Source organism: Astyanax mexicanus, chromosome 12, assembly GCF_023375975.1.
Source record: "Astyanax mexicanus isolate ESR-SI-001 chromosome 12, AstMex3_surface, whole genome shotgun sequence".
In the NCBI taxonomy this organism is placed as follows: Eukaryota; Metazoa; Chordata; class Actinopteri; order Characiformes; family Acestrorhamphidae; genus Astyanax; species Astyanax mexicanus.
Genome location: NC_064419.1, coordinates 3001236 through 3015036, shown reverse-complemented (window position 1 = coordinate 3015036; position 13801 = coordinate 3001236). Strand labels below are relative to the sequence as shown.

General features: G+C 37.3%; 2 protein-coding genes and 1 long non-coding RNA gene across 4 annotated transcripts in view; 2 read left to right on the top strand and 1 right to left on the bottom strand.

Annotated features, from left to right (window-relative positions):
* The window catches only part of si:dkey-8e10.3 (serine/threonine-protein kinase SBK1), a 426835-nt gene that overhangs the window by 142444 nt on the left and 270590 nt on the right, over positions 1 to 13801 (bottom strand). The gene's annotated exons all lie outside the window — the stretch shown is intronic.
* The window catches only part of LOC125806217 (uncharacterized), a 185599-nt gene that overhangs the window by 114426 nt on the left and 57372 nt on the right, over positions 1 to 13801 (top strand). The gene's annotated exons all lie outside the window — the stretch shown is intronic.
* The window catches only part of gripap1 (GRIP1 associated protein 1), a 79406-nt gene that overhangs the window by 10688 nt on the left and 54917 nt on the right, over positions 1 to 13801 (top strand). The window contains exons 8-17 of one of the 2 annotated variants that reach the window (XM_022670614.2): positions 578 to 626; positions 938 to 1008; positions 1197 to 1244; positions 1339 to 1370; positions 3539 to 3586; positions 3798 to 3897; positions 4990 to 5067; positions 8831 to 8923; positions 9692 to 9826; positions 11404 to 11499. In XM_022670614.2, the coding sequence (XP_022526335.1) occupies positions 578 to 626; positions 938 to 1008; positions 1197 to 1244; positions 1339 to 1370; positions 3539 to 3586; positions 3798 to 3897; positions 4990 to 5067; positions 8831 to 8923; positions 9692 to 9826; positions 11404 to 11499 (750 nt within the window). The remainder of the gene's footprint in view (positions 1 to 577; positions 627 to 937; positions 1009 to 1196; positions 1245 to 1338; positions 1371 to 3538; positions 3587 to 3797; positions 3898 to 4989; positions 5068 to 8830; positions 8924 to 9691; positions 9827 to 11403; positions 11500 to 13801) is intronic. The other variant, XM_022670615.2, reaches the window with a different exon arrangement.

The window sequence follows — 13801 nt, the reverse complement described above, 5'->3', positions numbered from 1 at the left end:
CTATTAGCAGCTTGCAGCAGCTCACTTAGCCGGCCATGCTAAGTGTAGCTATTATTGTAAATTAATCGCCACCCTCCAAACATGCCGAAACAAGAGCTAATCCGAAAAACTTGCAAACCAACTACTGATCACCTACAACTAAATCGATTAAATTGAGTAAAATTGATTGTCAAAATAGTTGTATTAACTATCAACTATTAATATTTATGTATAAATCAATTATCTGGGTCAACAATGAGTCACAAACACGCCGTTTAAACAATCTAGCAAGTTAAAACAATTTAGCAAGTTTTCCGTTCCACCTTAAATTGTGGCGAGAGCTTGCTACATTCAGAGTAAAATAAAATCTATTCAATATTTTTATTAAAACATTTAAAGCCTTTTTTAAAAGTCTTTTCTGACCCTTTTCTGTACCGTTACACCCATAATGTACTATAATCATGTATATTGCTTATTTTCCATGTTCAGTAGAACAAAATGAACTGTCATTTTGATAGCATCCCTGCATTTTCTTTTGAAGGTCTGCCTTTACTGCAGTTTCCTTTGTCTCAAACCTTAAATCTCACTTTATTTGCAGGCTGAGGGAAGGAATGACACTCTGGAGCAGAGAGCTTATGACCTAAGTGGTAAGATAAGCCTCCCTCACTGTGAGCTATTTGAACTGTTAGCCTGAGTTCTGTTGTCAAACCCAATTCTTTTTGTCTTCCATCTTTTTTTTTTTAACCTTTCGGTACTCTGTAATACTGAGACATATCAGTCAGTACCTTTTTGATATCAAATTTGGATACCTAGCCTTAATGCTAATTTCTTATTACAACGCCTAGCTTGGGGACAGTTTTAGTTTTAGCTGAATGAACTGTATTGAGTTCCTGTATCATAATATCTCCTGTGTCTCTATCCTCATATTCACATCCTCTCACTCACCGATCTGTTTCAGAAGTGGAGCTGAAGCTTCAGACAGAGATGGAAGAGAAGCGCCTTCTGAAGGAGCAGCTTCAGGCATTCGAGGTAAACACTGTCTCGCTCTAACTGTCTCACTTTAGCTGTCTGTTTCAGCAGCACAGCACTTACTGAAGTCTGGATGCTTCAGAGCAGGGCAGGCCTGTCTGCTTGCTTGTGCTTTTCATATATTCTTGTTCTTTCTTGGTAATTGTTTTGTTGGCTTCTGTGTTGTTTGTTAAAATGTTAAATTTCAGACAGCCAAGCAGACTGAAATAGGCAAACTCCAAGAGGAGATTGCTAAGGTAAATGAGATTTTCTTTTTAAAGAAACTATTTAAAACTATTTCTGTTATTTTTCCATTCTCTTATGACAAAGTTTGTGATTTTGTGTTTTTAGCTCTCTGACAAATTGAAGAAAAAGCAGGAAAGGTAAGAGCAACATGCAGTTCTACATTTTTCAATCTTAATTAATGTCTTAAACCAGTTAATCCTATAGTGAAATTTAGTTAGATATCCTGAAGTCCCACATGGTTCTATCTTAGGTTCTATGAAACTTGCGTACAGAGTTTTAAAGGGTTTAAGGGCTTTTAAAGCAGCATTGTTTAGCATATTTGCCTTTAGAATAACAGCTTCTAAATCTTTATAATACTGCACTTACCATAATACAGAGAATAGCATCTCTGCTATTGCTACTCTGTGTTCGGAACACAGGAAAAAACTCTTGCAAAAACTGCCTTGTGCGTCTACTAGTACGTCTCAAAAAAATTGAATATCATTGAAAAGTTTCTATTTTATTTCAGTAATTCAGTTCAAAATTAAACATATATATTATATAGATGTATTACACACAGAGTGATCTATTTTTAGTGTTTATTTCTTTTATTGTTGATGAGTTTATGGCTTACAGCCAATGAAAACCCAAAAAATCAGTACCTCAGAAAATTATAATATTATATTATAAGACCTCTTTTTAGTACTTTTGGCGGTGTGGGCAGTGTGCCAAGTCCTGCTGGAAAATGAAATCCACACCTCCGTAAAAGTTGTCAGCAGAGGGAAGTTTTTGAATTGGTTCTTGGTCTCTTGATTTCCAAATAAAATGTAAAATTTACTGATGATCAGTGGTGGTTTGGTGAGACATGTCATCTGCTGGTGTTGGTAGCTAAAAATATGTAGTAAAGGAAAAAATAAATTATTATAAATCTCTAGTAATGACCATATACATACTTATATTATAGAACGTGGCAGCAGATAGCCCGGTCTGTCCTCTGTTCCATCCGCACCTCCAGTGCGCTGTTCTATTTTAAACTCCAGGCTCTTCTCGCAGAAGATAAATGACTGTCGTTTTTCCCCTCGCCCCTTTGACCTGTACCCGCTGTGCCATGACGAGGCATCGAGCCTCTGTAATGTGGTGTGGCCTCACAGCCGGTGTCCGGCGTGCTCTGCATGCACTCAGAGCCCCGCAGCGATGCTCCCGGACGCCAGTCCAGCGGACGCTCGGCGAGCAGGTGTAATGATTCTGAACGAGAGAGAGCTTGTTGGTCTTGCCCTTACTGTCACTTGCTCAGTCAGCAGATGGCTCTTGCTGCTGCTGCTGCCTCCGCTGCTGCTGTGCCACCCTCTGTCCAGCACCACACGCCTACATCATCACCCTCAGGCTCTCGTGGTTGGCAGAGGTTTTTATTCCAGTGGGAAGAAAAGTGCGAAGTGATCTTTTTGTGATGGACACAAGCTCAATGTCGTACTTGCCAGGGCATTTCAATGGCTGTTTTGTATTTCAGCAGTGTCTTTATTGGCAGCATTCTTTGTGAAATATAGTTCTAACCAACTGGTATATAAAGTAGTGCATCTAAAAAAAATAAGATTATCATTGAAAAGTTACTTTATTTCAGTAATTCAGTTCAATAAATGCATAACTTCTACATTATATAGACGTATCACACACACAGTGATCTATTTTAAGCGTTTATAAGACCAATTGGTACTTTTGGCAGTGTGGGCAGTGTGCCAAGTCCTGCTGGAAAATGAAATCCACATCTCCATAATAAAAGTTGCAGTCAGCAGAGGGAAGCATCAAGTGCTGTAAGATTTTGCGGGAAAACACTAAAACACTGGACTGACTTTGGACTTGATAATAAAACATAGTGGATCAACAGCAGCAGATGACCGACATGTCAAACCATGTCCAAACCATCACTGATCATCAGTAAATTTTACATTTTATTTGTAAATCAAGAGACCAGAGTCTGGAGGAAGAGTGGAGAGACACACAGTCCAAACTGCTTGAGGTCTAGTGTGAAGTTTCCACCAATCAGTGATGGTTTGAGGAGGCATGTAATCTGCTGGTGTTGATCCACTGTGTTTTATTAAGTTACCAATATTTACAGGCGTTTTACCTCTCTTTACTTTACGAGGCTGAAGCACGCTGTGTTTGGATGCGTTGTATTGCATAACTGGCAACCCAGGATGTGGAAATGGGACTAGGGGATTTGATTAACTTATTAGCTATTATTTTATTTTTTATAAAAATGAAGCCTAGAAACAAATATCTCATTCTGAGACCAGGCTTTTAAATGCATCCTTTATGCTCCTTTTTTCAGTTTTATGCGGCTCCAGGGCGAGAAGGAGGCTCTCTACAATGACAGCAGGTGAGAAAAATACATTTACAGTTGACTTTGTTTGTTTTATGCAATTATGTAATATAATAAACAACATATTGCACAGTCATTTTATTGAGATGTGCAGGTGAATAAGATGAATATTATGAATATGCTGTCGGAGGAAAGACTAGTGCCTTTGTTAGATTACGTGCATGATAAATAATTTGTGTTTGTGTGTGTGTGTGTGTGTTTGCTTCAGGACTAAAATAGAGGAGATTCAGCAGCGCAAAGAGGAGGAGCTGAAATCCATAAACCTGCGTGTGCAGAAACTGCAGAATGATTTAATGACTGCAAACCAGGTAAAAACACGGCTTAACCTTGCTTTGTGTGTTTATTAGTCTGTAAGGAGCTGTTACATTCTCTACAGGGATACACAGTGTGCGATATTGGTCAGTTATTGCCTATCTATTGTACTAATACTAGAGGAAAGACACAGCTTAAATTTTGATGTCATACAGTCTGAGCATGTGCTGTTTCATACTAGATCAGACCTGTGCAAAACATTCAAATATAATAAAGCAAAAGCTACATTCACATTACAAGCCACATTGCTAAAATCAGTTTTTTTGCTTGGATCTTGACCGTTCACATTAACAAATGTAAGTGATCTGTATCTGTGTGTAATGTGAACGAATCTGTTCCTAAAAAAAAACACTTCACATGCTGCACATTGATACCTGTATAAACGTCACCTTCTTCTTTATCAACAACAACAACAAAAAAAAAAGCTCATATTAGAGAGCCGAGAGACTCGTAGCTTTATAAAGGGAAATGGATGAGTTAGCAGCTCATATGTGGAGCATCTTTTGCTGGAGTGGAGAAACAGTAAACAGCTGCTCTGAAGTTTATGCTCAGGTCCAGGAGGTGAAAAAAGGCCAGGCGGTTTGCTTTTGCTGTTTTTTTTCCCGCAGCTATAGCTCCACAGCTGCAGCAAGATATGTGTGGGTACAAGTGAGAAGCACATAGGGCTAATGCTAATGCGTAAAAGCAAAAAAAAAAAAAAAAAAAGACGCATGAATTTAGATTTGACTGTTCACATTCATGCCACATGTCCATGGATCAGATACGTATCTGATTTAGGACCACATATAAAAGCAACTCAAATCTGGTTTAAAAAAATCAGACTTGGCATGTTTACACAGCCATGAAAAAATCAGATCAGATTTGAGTCACTTCAGCCTGGTAATGTGAACGTAGCCAAAATGATAATAAACTGGACACTGTACTGAGGGTTCCAGATTGAGGACCAGACTCTACTCTATGGAGCACCCTCTATAGATTAATGGACCTTCACCTACTACTGAATCACTGTCATAACCAATGCTTGCTGAATCTCAATGACTGTGTGTGTGTATGTGTGTGTGTGTGTGTGTGTGTGTGTGTGGCCGCAGAATGTTGCTGAGATGAGGGAGCAGTTGCAGAGTAAGCAGAAAGAGCATGAGATGGCCCTCCATGCGCTCAAAGACCAGGTAAAAATGACCCCTCTGTTCACCTTCTTCTCTTTTCACCTGGAAAAAGTGTCTTTTTGGCCACAATAAAAAGCAGCATTTACCTTTGCTCAGTATCCTAATAGAAGGAATGGACAGTATTTCAATATTGCTAAAAATTACAATATAAAATGTTTCAATTAAACATGCCTGATATTTCAGTATACCTATTTTACTATTTTACAGGGTCTCTTACTGATTGACATTCTTTACAGGCTGCATTAAATTGCAAATATTTTAGTAGAATTTATATAATTTATTTCAATATTGAAATTTATCAAATTGACCAAAATTAAGAGATACAGTTGCATCTCAAAAAATAGAAAATCATTACATTGATATTAATCACATACTCATATATTATATAGATGTATCACACACAGAATGATCTATTTTGTGTATATTGTGTATATTTCTTTTATCAGTGTCTCAAAAATAATATAATATAATATATAAGACCAATTGTTACTTTTGGCAGTGTGGGCAGTTTGCCAAGTCCTGCTGGAGAATGAAATCCGCATCTCCATAAAAGTTGTCAGCAGAGGAAGGCATCATTTCCTTTTTCAGAAGGAATTGGCACACTGCCCACACATCCAAAAGTACCAATTTTGTTTTATATTCAAAATATTAAACTTTTCTGAGAATTAAAATTTTTTGGGTTAACAATTAAAGAAATAAATACTGAAATAAAAAAGTAAAAAAAAATTTTTTTTGAGACTTTTTCCTTGTTATATTGTCAATTTACCATTAATCAAACGTATCCAAGTTTATTTTTCTAAATATTTCTTTTAAAAAAGAAAAAGAATTAACAATTTAATGTAATTATAAATTCAGTGCAGGGAAAGCCTAATGGAGGGGCTTTGTAAACTCAGCTCAGAAGCGGATGTTGATTATCATAGCCCCTGAGATTCAAGTGATTATCTCTCCATACCTGTCAGCTCGCTGTTTACAAATGAGCAGACCTGTGGTGTGGGGCAGGAGGTCTGTGTAAATGCTAATGTGCTCTATGATTCCAGACTTAATATGCATGCTTGATTAAATCCTGTTGCCTGTAATGTGGATCAGATTTCAGAGGCTTGTTAGGGTGTTGAGGATAGTCTGGAATAAAATCTGAGATTAAATCCAGTTCAATTCAGCTTCTTAGTGCGAGATATGAAAATAAGTGAGATATATAAGTATGGAATCTTTTCAAATAAGGATGCAATTTTAATTGTTTTACATGCCATAACAACCAGAGGCATATTAAACTGTGTCTGTACAATAACATATACAGTATTTTACTCCAATCTTATAGATATACAGATATACAGTATCTTGATCTACCAGTATCAAGAGATGTTGGACTTTTGACTGGTAAAAATTCCTAGATTTTTAGATATTGCAAATATCTGCAAGTATCTCACAAAAGTAAGTACGATATACTCCTTACATTTTAAAATAATATTTTATTTTATGTTTTCATGGGACAACGGTAATTGTATGACACTTTGATGCAATGTAAAATAGTCAGTGGACAGCTACAGTATAACAGTGTAATTTTGCTGTGCCCTCAAAATAAAGCAACACACACCAAATAATATCTAAACCTCCGGCAACAAAATCGAGTACATCCATAAGTGAAAATGGCCAAATTGTGCCCAAAGTGTCAATATTTGTATGACCACTATTGTTATGTAGCCTTTGGGTATGCTTGAGGATGCCCCACAGGTGCTCACTTAAGGGTTAGGTCTGGAGAGATACTTGCCAAGTCCATCACCTTTACTTTTAACCTCCTCTGCAAGAATGTGTTGTGTTGGCTGTTAATGTACAGAAATAATCATATCACTAAATTTCTACCATAATATTAGTCCTTGAATAATAATAATAACAATATAATAATTTCTGGATAGTAATATTGCAGTGATCCTGCACTTTTTTCTGTCCCACTTTTTGGACAATACAGTATTTATTTATTTCTAACGAGAGGAATTATTGTTTTTAAAATATCCCACTTCCTTTTGCTTTCTGATTTTTGTTCAAATGAAAGATTAAAATTTTTATTTATTCATTAATTTATTATCATTGCTATTTATAATATTAATAATATTTATTATATTACATTTTTACACAGCACTTTATTATATAAAATTATTATATTTGATAAATATAATATATAGTAAATATAACTCAAATTTGAAAAAGGCTAAAAAATGGGAGGGGAAGTTTGGGCGGGGCACTGGGTGATGTATGGGTTTAGAGGCAGGGCAGGAGGGAGAGCTGATTGGCTCAGCTGCAGCAAGGTTTTAAGGTTTAAAGGAAAGGTTTATACATTTTTTTTAAACAGGACTGGTATGTCTCATTAATTCAGATGAAAATAAATATACTTTAGGGTTTAGTGAATCTTTAAATAATAATAGAAAAAGTCACAAATGAGACCACATTTACCTACAGTTGTTAGCTTGCCTTTTTTTTTTTTTTTTTTTACCATTGCTTCTTTGCACTGTCGTATTCTTAGTTTAAGCCCTGTTAAGAAAAACTTTTAAAGAGAAGTTTTAGAATTATCAGGAGAGCAGCATGTTTAATTGGGCTTTAATAGAGGAGCGTGCTAAAGATCACCTGAATAATTAAGGATTAGTACGGCCGCAGGGCTTATTGGCATTGGCTGCAGCCCTGTGGGAGGGTCCTCGTGTCTCTTTCTGCCTGCAGTGCTGGGTCTGGGCATCGGCGGTGTCACTGTCTTCCTCAGTGAGGGCACAAGTCTTAATTAAGGGCCTGTCTGTGATGGGCAGCTCGGAGAGATTAGCCAGGAGAGTGTGCTGCCCAGCTTTTCCTACGTTTTTCCTTCCTTCCTGCTTGATTTTGTCTGTAAGAAGCTGTCTTCTGGTCTTATGGTGGAAAGCTTGGGTGGACTTGCACTTTCTAATTCTTAGTCTGTAGGACAGGGGTTGGCAATCGGCATGAAACACCTGGCCTGCGAGTTTTTTTGAACTATAATGAACGATAAAGAAACAAAATAAAATAAAATGCTTCTCTGGTGAGCTTTTGTTTACATCCCTCCCCTGTCTCTCTCTCTGTTGTGCTCGGCGTGACTTTAGTTTTTGCCCGTTCTTATTTTTCCGCCCGTTCTTGTGCTCCCTATCTCCTTATAAGGGCGTTTTTTTCTCCGGCTGTGTCCCAATTCAGTGGCCGGGGCAGCAGTAGTGTATTGGGCCGTGACCCTGACGACACTCTTATTCTTTTTTCTTTCTTCTTGAGCTTACCTGCTTTGAGATCAGCTGTTCTGCAGTTGGGTTCAACAACCCTCTGGGCTGGAGAGCTACTAGTTACTAGTCTGTAGCACTCCATTCCTATTAGAATACATTTTCTAAAATAAAATTTTTGAGTTAATTGCCGACCCCTGATGTAGGATTCTATTTTTACCCATATTTTCTGGGGTTTTGTCAGCTTTCTTTATTTATCTCTTCCTTTACTGTGCCTCGAACTGGTGTCATTCTATTTTTCTTTTTTTTTGCATATTCCATTTTCTGCCTCTCGTCTCCTGTCTTTTTCTTCTCATCTCTCCGCTGATATTCTGATATTCTCTCCTTCCCCGCTGCTTGTCCTCCCTCGCTCAGGTTTCGCCCTTCTGTTTCCTGTTTCCTCAGTTCTGTGTGATGTGACACCTGTGTGTAGTTTCCTCTGACTCTCCTTTTCTTTCTCTCTCTCTCTCTCTCTCTCTCTCTCTCTCGTTTGCTGTGTGTGTGTTTGGCGTTTGGCTGAGCTGCAGGTAGCGTGTCAGAGTGCGGTCAGTCAGGAGCAGGTGGAGGGCATGCTGAGTGAGAACGATGCACTCAGGACTAACCTAGCTGCCCTAGAACAGGTACAACTCAGCCCTCAGACTCCTCTACATGTTCCACCCAGCGTCCATCACCATCCAAACCACCAGCATGGGATCATTTAGTGCTGTCACTATTGGTATTAGTAATTGATAGTAATCAATTTGTCCATTATTGGGTTATTTTGTCAGTAGTGTAGTTAGAGACTATATTTGCACCTGGTCATTTCCTGGTCATATCTTGAATATTAAATGAAAATGATATACAGTACCTGTCAAAGATTTGCACACACCTGTTATCTATCAATATTTTTACTGTCCACATGATTAATTATGTACCAGAATATATAGATATTTCTAAGTAGCCAAATTTAACTTCGAGGACAGATCTGCACACTCTTGCATCACCTGGAGTAGTCTTGTAGAAGTTCCTGGAGGTGCTGCACAATAGCTTTACAAATTGCTTATATGACAGTTTTTCACATTTTGGAATTTAGTCACTTAGAATGGCTTTTCAGTTAACATTTTTCAGTTACTACATAATTCCTTATGTGTTCCTTCATAGTTCCAAACTTTTGACTGGTACTGTAGTACAAAAAAAAACAATTACAGTAAAACATCCTGCGTATAAAGTTATAACAGGACACTTCAGGACAATCATCAGCATTCTCATTAAATTCATTATCATAATCCTCCTTCTGTTCCCGAGATCACTCCTTCATTACATTGTGAAAATCAACGGTTCTGAAAATATATTAACCTGGAACAAACTGTGTGTGTATATATGTGTCTATCTTTGTCTGTGTATCACAGATCCAGACAGTGAAGACTCAGGAGATGAATCTGCTGAGGGATCAGAACATGGCTCTGAACGTGGACCTTCAGCAGAGACGCAGCGAGCAGGAGAGTTTACTGGCCCAGAAGGACGACCTCTGCTCTCAACTACAGGTCCGTTATACACCAATCAGTTCACAGAACAGTCATTAGCAGTCCTGTCGTTCATCAGTTCTCTTAAATCTAAAGCATTGCCTCTACAGCTGGGAAATATGACGATATTTTAGCATATTATGATAAATTCCATTATCATAACAACAGTGTGCACTGACCTAACTGTACATTTAATTAATATAAGTTAAATTAGTCCTGGTTAATTGGATGATGTTCAGCAAAAACTAAATAAAAATCACTGTGCACTGTGACTTCCTATTACAGAGTTGGGCCAATGTAGTGTTAGGAGTCTTGCCCAAGGATTCATTCGTATTGGTGTAGTACAGCATAGTCGCTCAGACCGGGAATTGAACCCCAGCCTCTCACATTGTAGCTCACTGGCAGGGGGTGGTGTTATCCACTGCACCACACCAGACACAGGCAGTACTAAGGGCTTAACAGTCCTACTCTTCTGCTTTAAAAAGAAGCTCCTGGCTCTCGATCTGCTTTCTGCTTCTGTGTTTCAGCTCAGACAAATTAGACTAATAGGCACTGAAAGTTATGGCTGAATGAATTTTAACTGGTGAATTGATTTTTTTTTCTTCATTTCCTGAATATTGAATTGAAATGGAATTGGCCTCCGGCTACAGCTGGAACAAATTTGTTCCTAAGTGCCTTATTTCCTTTGTGACATCAAGACAGAAATGGGGATAAAGAGAAATTAAGAGAGAGTGTTCTGGGCGGCATGAGCAAAAATGTATATACCTTTTTTTCCCAAGATTCTGAGAGTTTAACGGTATATCACATTAATTAATTTATTTATTTATTTTATTTTGCATGATTGGGCTTTTATATATGTTTGTGATTTAGGATTGGGTATTAAAATTTGATACCAAAAATTTTATTTTGCATAAAACGCAAATGAACATACCAAATCAAAGAGCTCGTACGGCTCTAAAACAAATTGGTAGAAATTCTTTTTTTATTCATTTTGCCACTATTTTCAATGATGCATAAATTAAATAACCTAAATGTATATTTATCTTACTTTTCATAGAAAATGTAAAATATTTTTTGGTTGGAATTAATTGATTTTACACCTAATTTAGGTTTAAGAATATTTGGTGAATCCCTAATATTTGAAAAGTATCGTCACTGTCTGATGAAAAACAAGTATCTCCAAAACTGCAACTTAACAGGAGAGAAAAAACCTTCTAAACTTTCAGTGGATGTCAATGCAAAACTAGAGTTTCAGCTCATTTTAGATAACTTGTATTGGTTCATTTAATTAAATTTGTTTTACAGAGATATATTTTGTGTGTTTCAATTATGTAAAACTAAAAATCGACAAAAATGGAGATACTTGTTTTTCATTGGACAGTGATGATAAAATCTGTCTCTGATAGATCTTATTGATTGTAAAAATATATAATAAGAAAATTGTTTTAAGCTGCAAAAAAAAGGGATGATACTACATGATATTGCACTGTGATGTGACTGTTGTGTATGCACGCAGATTAAGTATTTGCTCAGTTATTTTACTGTGTGTGTTTTCATGTACATGTGTGTTTTTTTTCTTCTTCTTCTTCTTTCTTTAGGAAGCCAATCGAGCCAACGGCAGACTGTTGGAGCAAATTTCTGAACTGGGTTTGGAAAAGGACAAGTTACAGCAGGACCTAGAGGAAGCCAAAAAGGTATGATTTATACACTACCCGTCAAAACTTTTCAACCTTTTAAAAATTCACTGTCTACAAATAAACAAGGTGAAATTGTTTTTCCTCTTTTGTCACATACTGACACTGAAAACCTGAGAATTATGGCCTAAACAAATAGCTATATAATTTTTATTTCTGTTTAAAAAACCGTTTGCGTGAGACGGCTACTGTGATTTCCAGGCTAAAAGCTGCTACTTTTTTTTCTCACATTTTTATAATGATGCTATGATGATAATACATGTAATATTTTTTATACATAATATATATATATATTTATATATATATATATATATATATTAGCAAAAATACACCACTGCACGATACTAATAATGCACTCAATATATCTCAATATATACAGTTTCACTTAAAAGTAAAGTAAATGATACTGGACAGATATAATCTCTAGTATCTAGTAGATATATAATGGGGAAATGAGAACAGTGTGGATTTTTCTTTTGCTTAAAAACAGCAAAAAAATAAATAAAAGTAGTACCCTGATGTGATAATGGTGATAATAGTGGTGAGTGATATGGCACCATATTTCAGGGTATAAAATTAATTGTTCACGATATTACAAAAATGTTGGCGATATATTGCATATGATACAGAGTTTCACACCCCTACTGTTCACACCTGTACTTCGTAATTTGTCCACTTTTGACCGGATCACAGAGAACACATGTAAATGCCAGGATTTACACTGGAGAAATGACTAAATCACTACTGTCATTGACTTTATTATCCTTTTTTTCCCGCCCTTTCCTCTGCCGTCATTCTTAACATTCTCTTTCATTCACTTTAATAAGTATCTTGAACTTTTGATCATGTTTGTGACTCAATTAACTCATGAACCGCTCTGCGATTCAGCCCAACACGAGAGCGTTATCTGTGGATTAGGACGTTTTTCTCTTGCCTTTTTGAGATTTTCATTTAGATTAAAGAGAAATCTCAGTGCAGAAAGACGAGCCTTTTAATGACAGACTTCCCTTTTCTGATCTTTTTGAACCAGAGCGTCTCAGAGTAGCTGCCGGCTACCAGACTAATGTCTTTCTGTGTTTCCAGGCAGATCTAATAAAAATGTTCCAAATTGAGGTTTAAAAAGAGGGAAGTGTTTCTGAATGAACGCTTGGCCAAGAAATACTTGGATCCATTAATTTATCCTGAGGGACACGAGTGGCTTTTTTTTTTTTTTTTTAGTGGTGATCTCACGCTTTTATACAGTTCTTTGTTCAGTCCAGCAGAAGTGATCTGAATTAGACTTGTATATGGATGTTTTATGGCATGGTGCTTCCTAGATTACGTCAAACTCTAAAGTTTTAGTTCCGTAAAGATCAATTAAAGTAAATCTGCAACTTTAAAAATAAAATGAGTAACAATCATAAAATTATCACTTTCCTAAATTTCATTTTAAAATCAGTATTTTCCTGAATACAAATCAAACAGTCCTCCAATCCTTTCGTTTCGCTAAGGTTGTCTAGGTTTTTACATCTATTTTCAAACCTGCAGGATTTGGGTTAATTCCTGTTACTGATCTGGATTAATAAGTGTAGTCGGGAGAAAGTCTTATTGATTGTGTGATTGGGTGGACAGGTGTCTTTATGCAGCTAACGACCTCAAACAGGTGCTTCTAATTTAGAAAAATAAGTGGAGTGGAGCCAATCAGGGAACAGCAGGCTGCCACGCCACACACAGACGAGCCTCACACACACACAGAAGAGAGGCTAAAAATGTCGGAATATGGATTTATGCAACTATAAATCACAATGAGGTTTACTAAAACTTTTTAAATCTTTTTTTTTTTTTTTAATTTTATTTCTAATTTTTCCCATTTTCTCCCCAATTTACACGGCCAATTACCCAACCCATTCATTAGGACTCCCCCTATCACTAGTGATACCTCAACACACTAGGAGGGTGAAGACTAACACATGTTTCCTCCGATACATGTGAAATCAGCCACCGCTTCTTTTCGAGCTGCTGCTGATGCAGCATTGCCGAGCAGCCAGCGCACTTGGAGGAAAGCACAGCGGCTCGGCTCCGGTACATCAGCTCACAGACGCCCCGTGCTGCAGACATCACCATAGGAGTGATGTGGGGAAAGAGCGCCATCTACCCACCCAGAGGGAGCAGGGCCAATTTTGCTCCCTCTGAGCGCCGGCAGCTTGATGGCAAAGCTGCATGAGCTGGGGTTCGAACCGGCGACCTCCTGCTCATAGTGGCAGCGCTTTAGACCGCTGGACCACTCAGCGCCCCAACTTTTTAAATCTTAAACTTATGATTG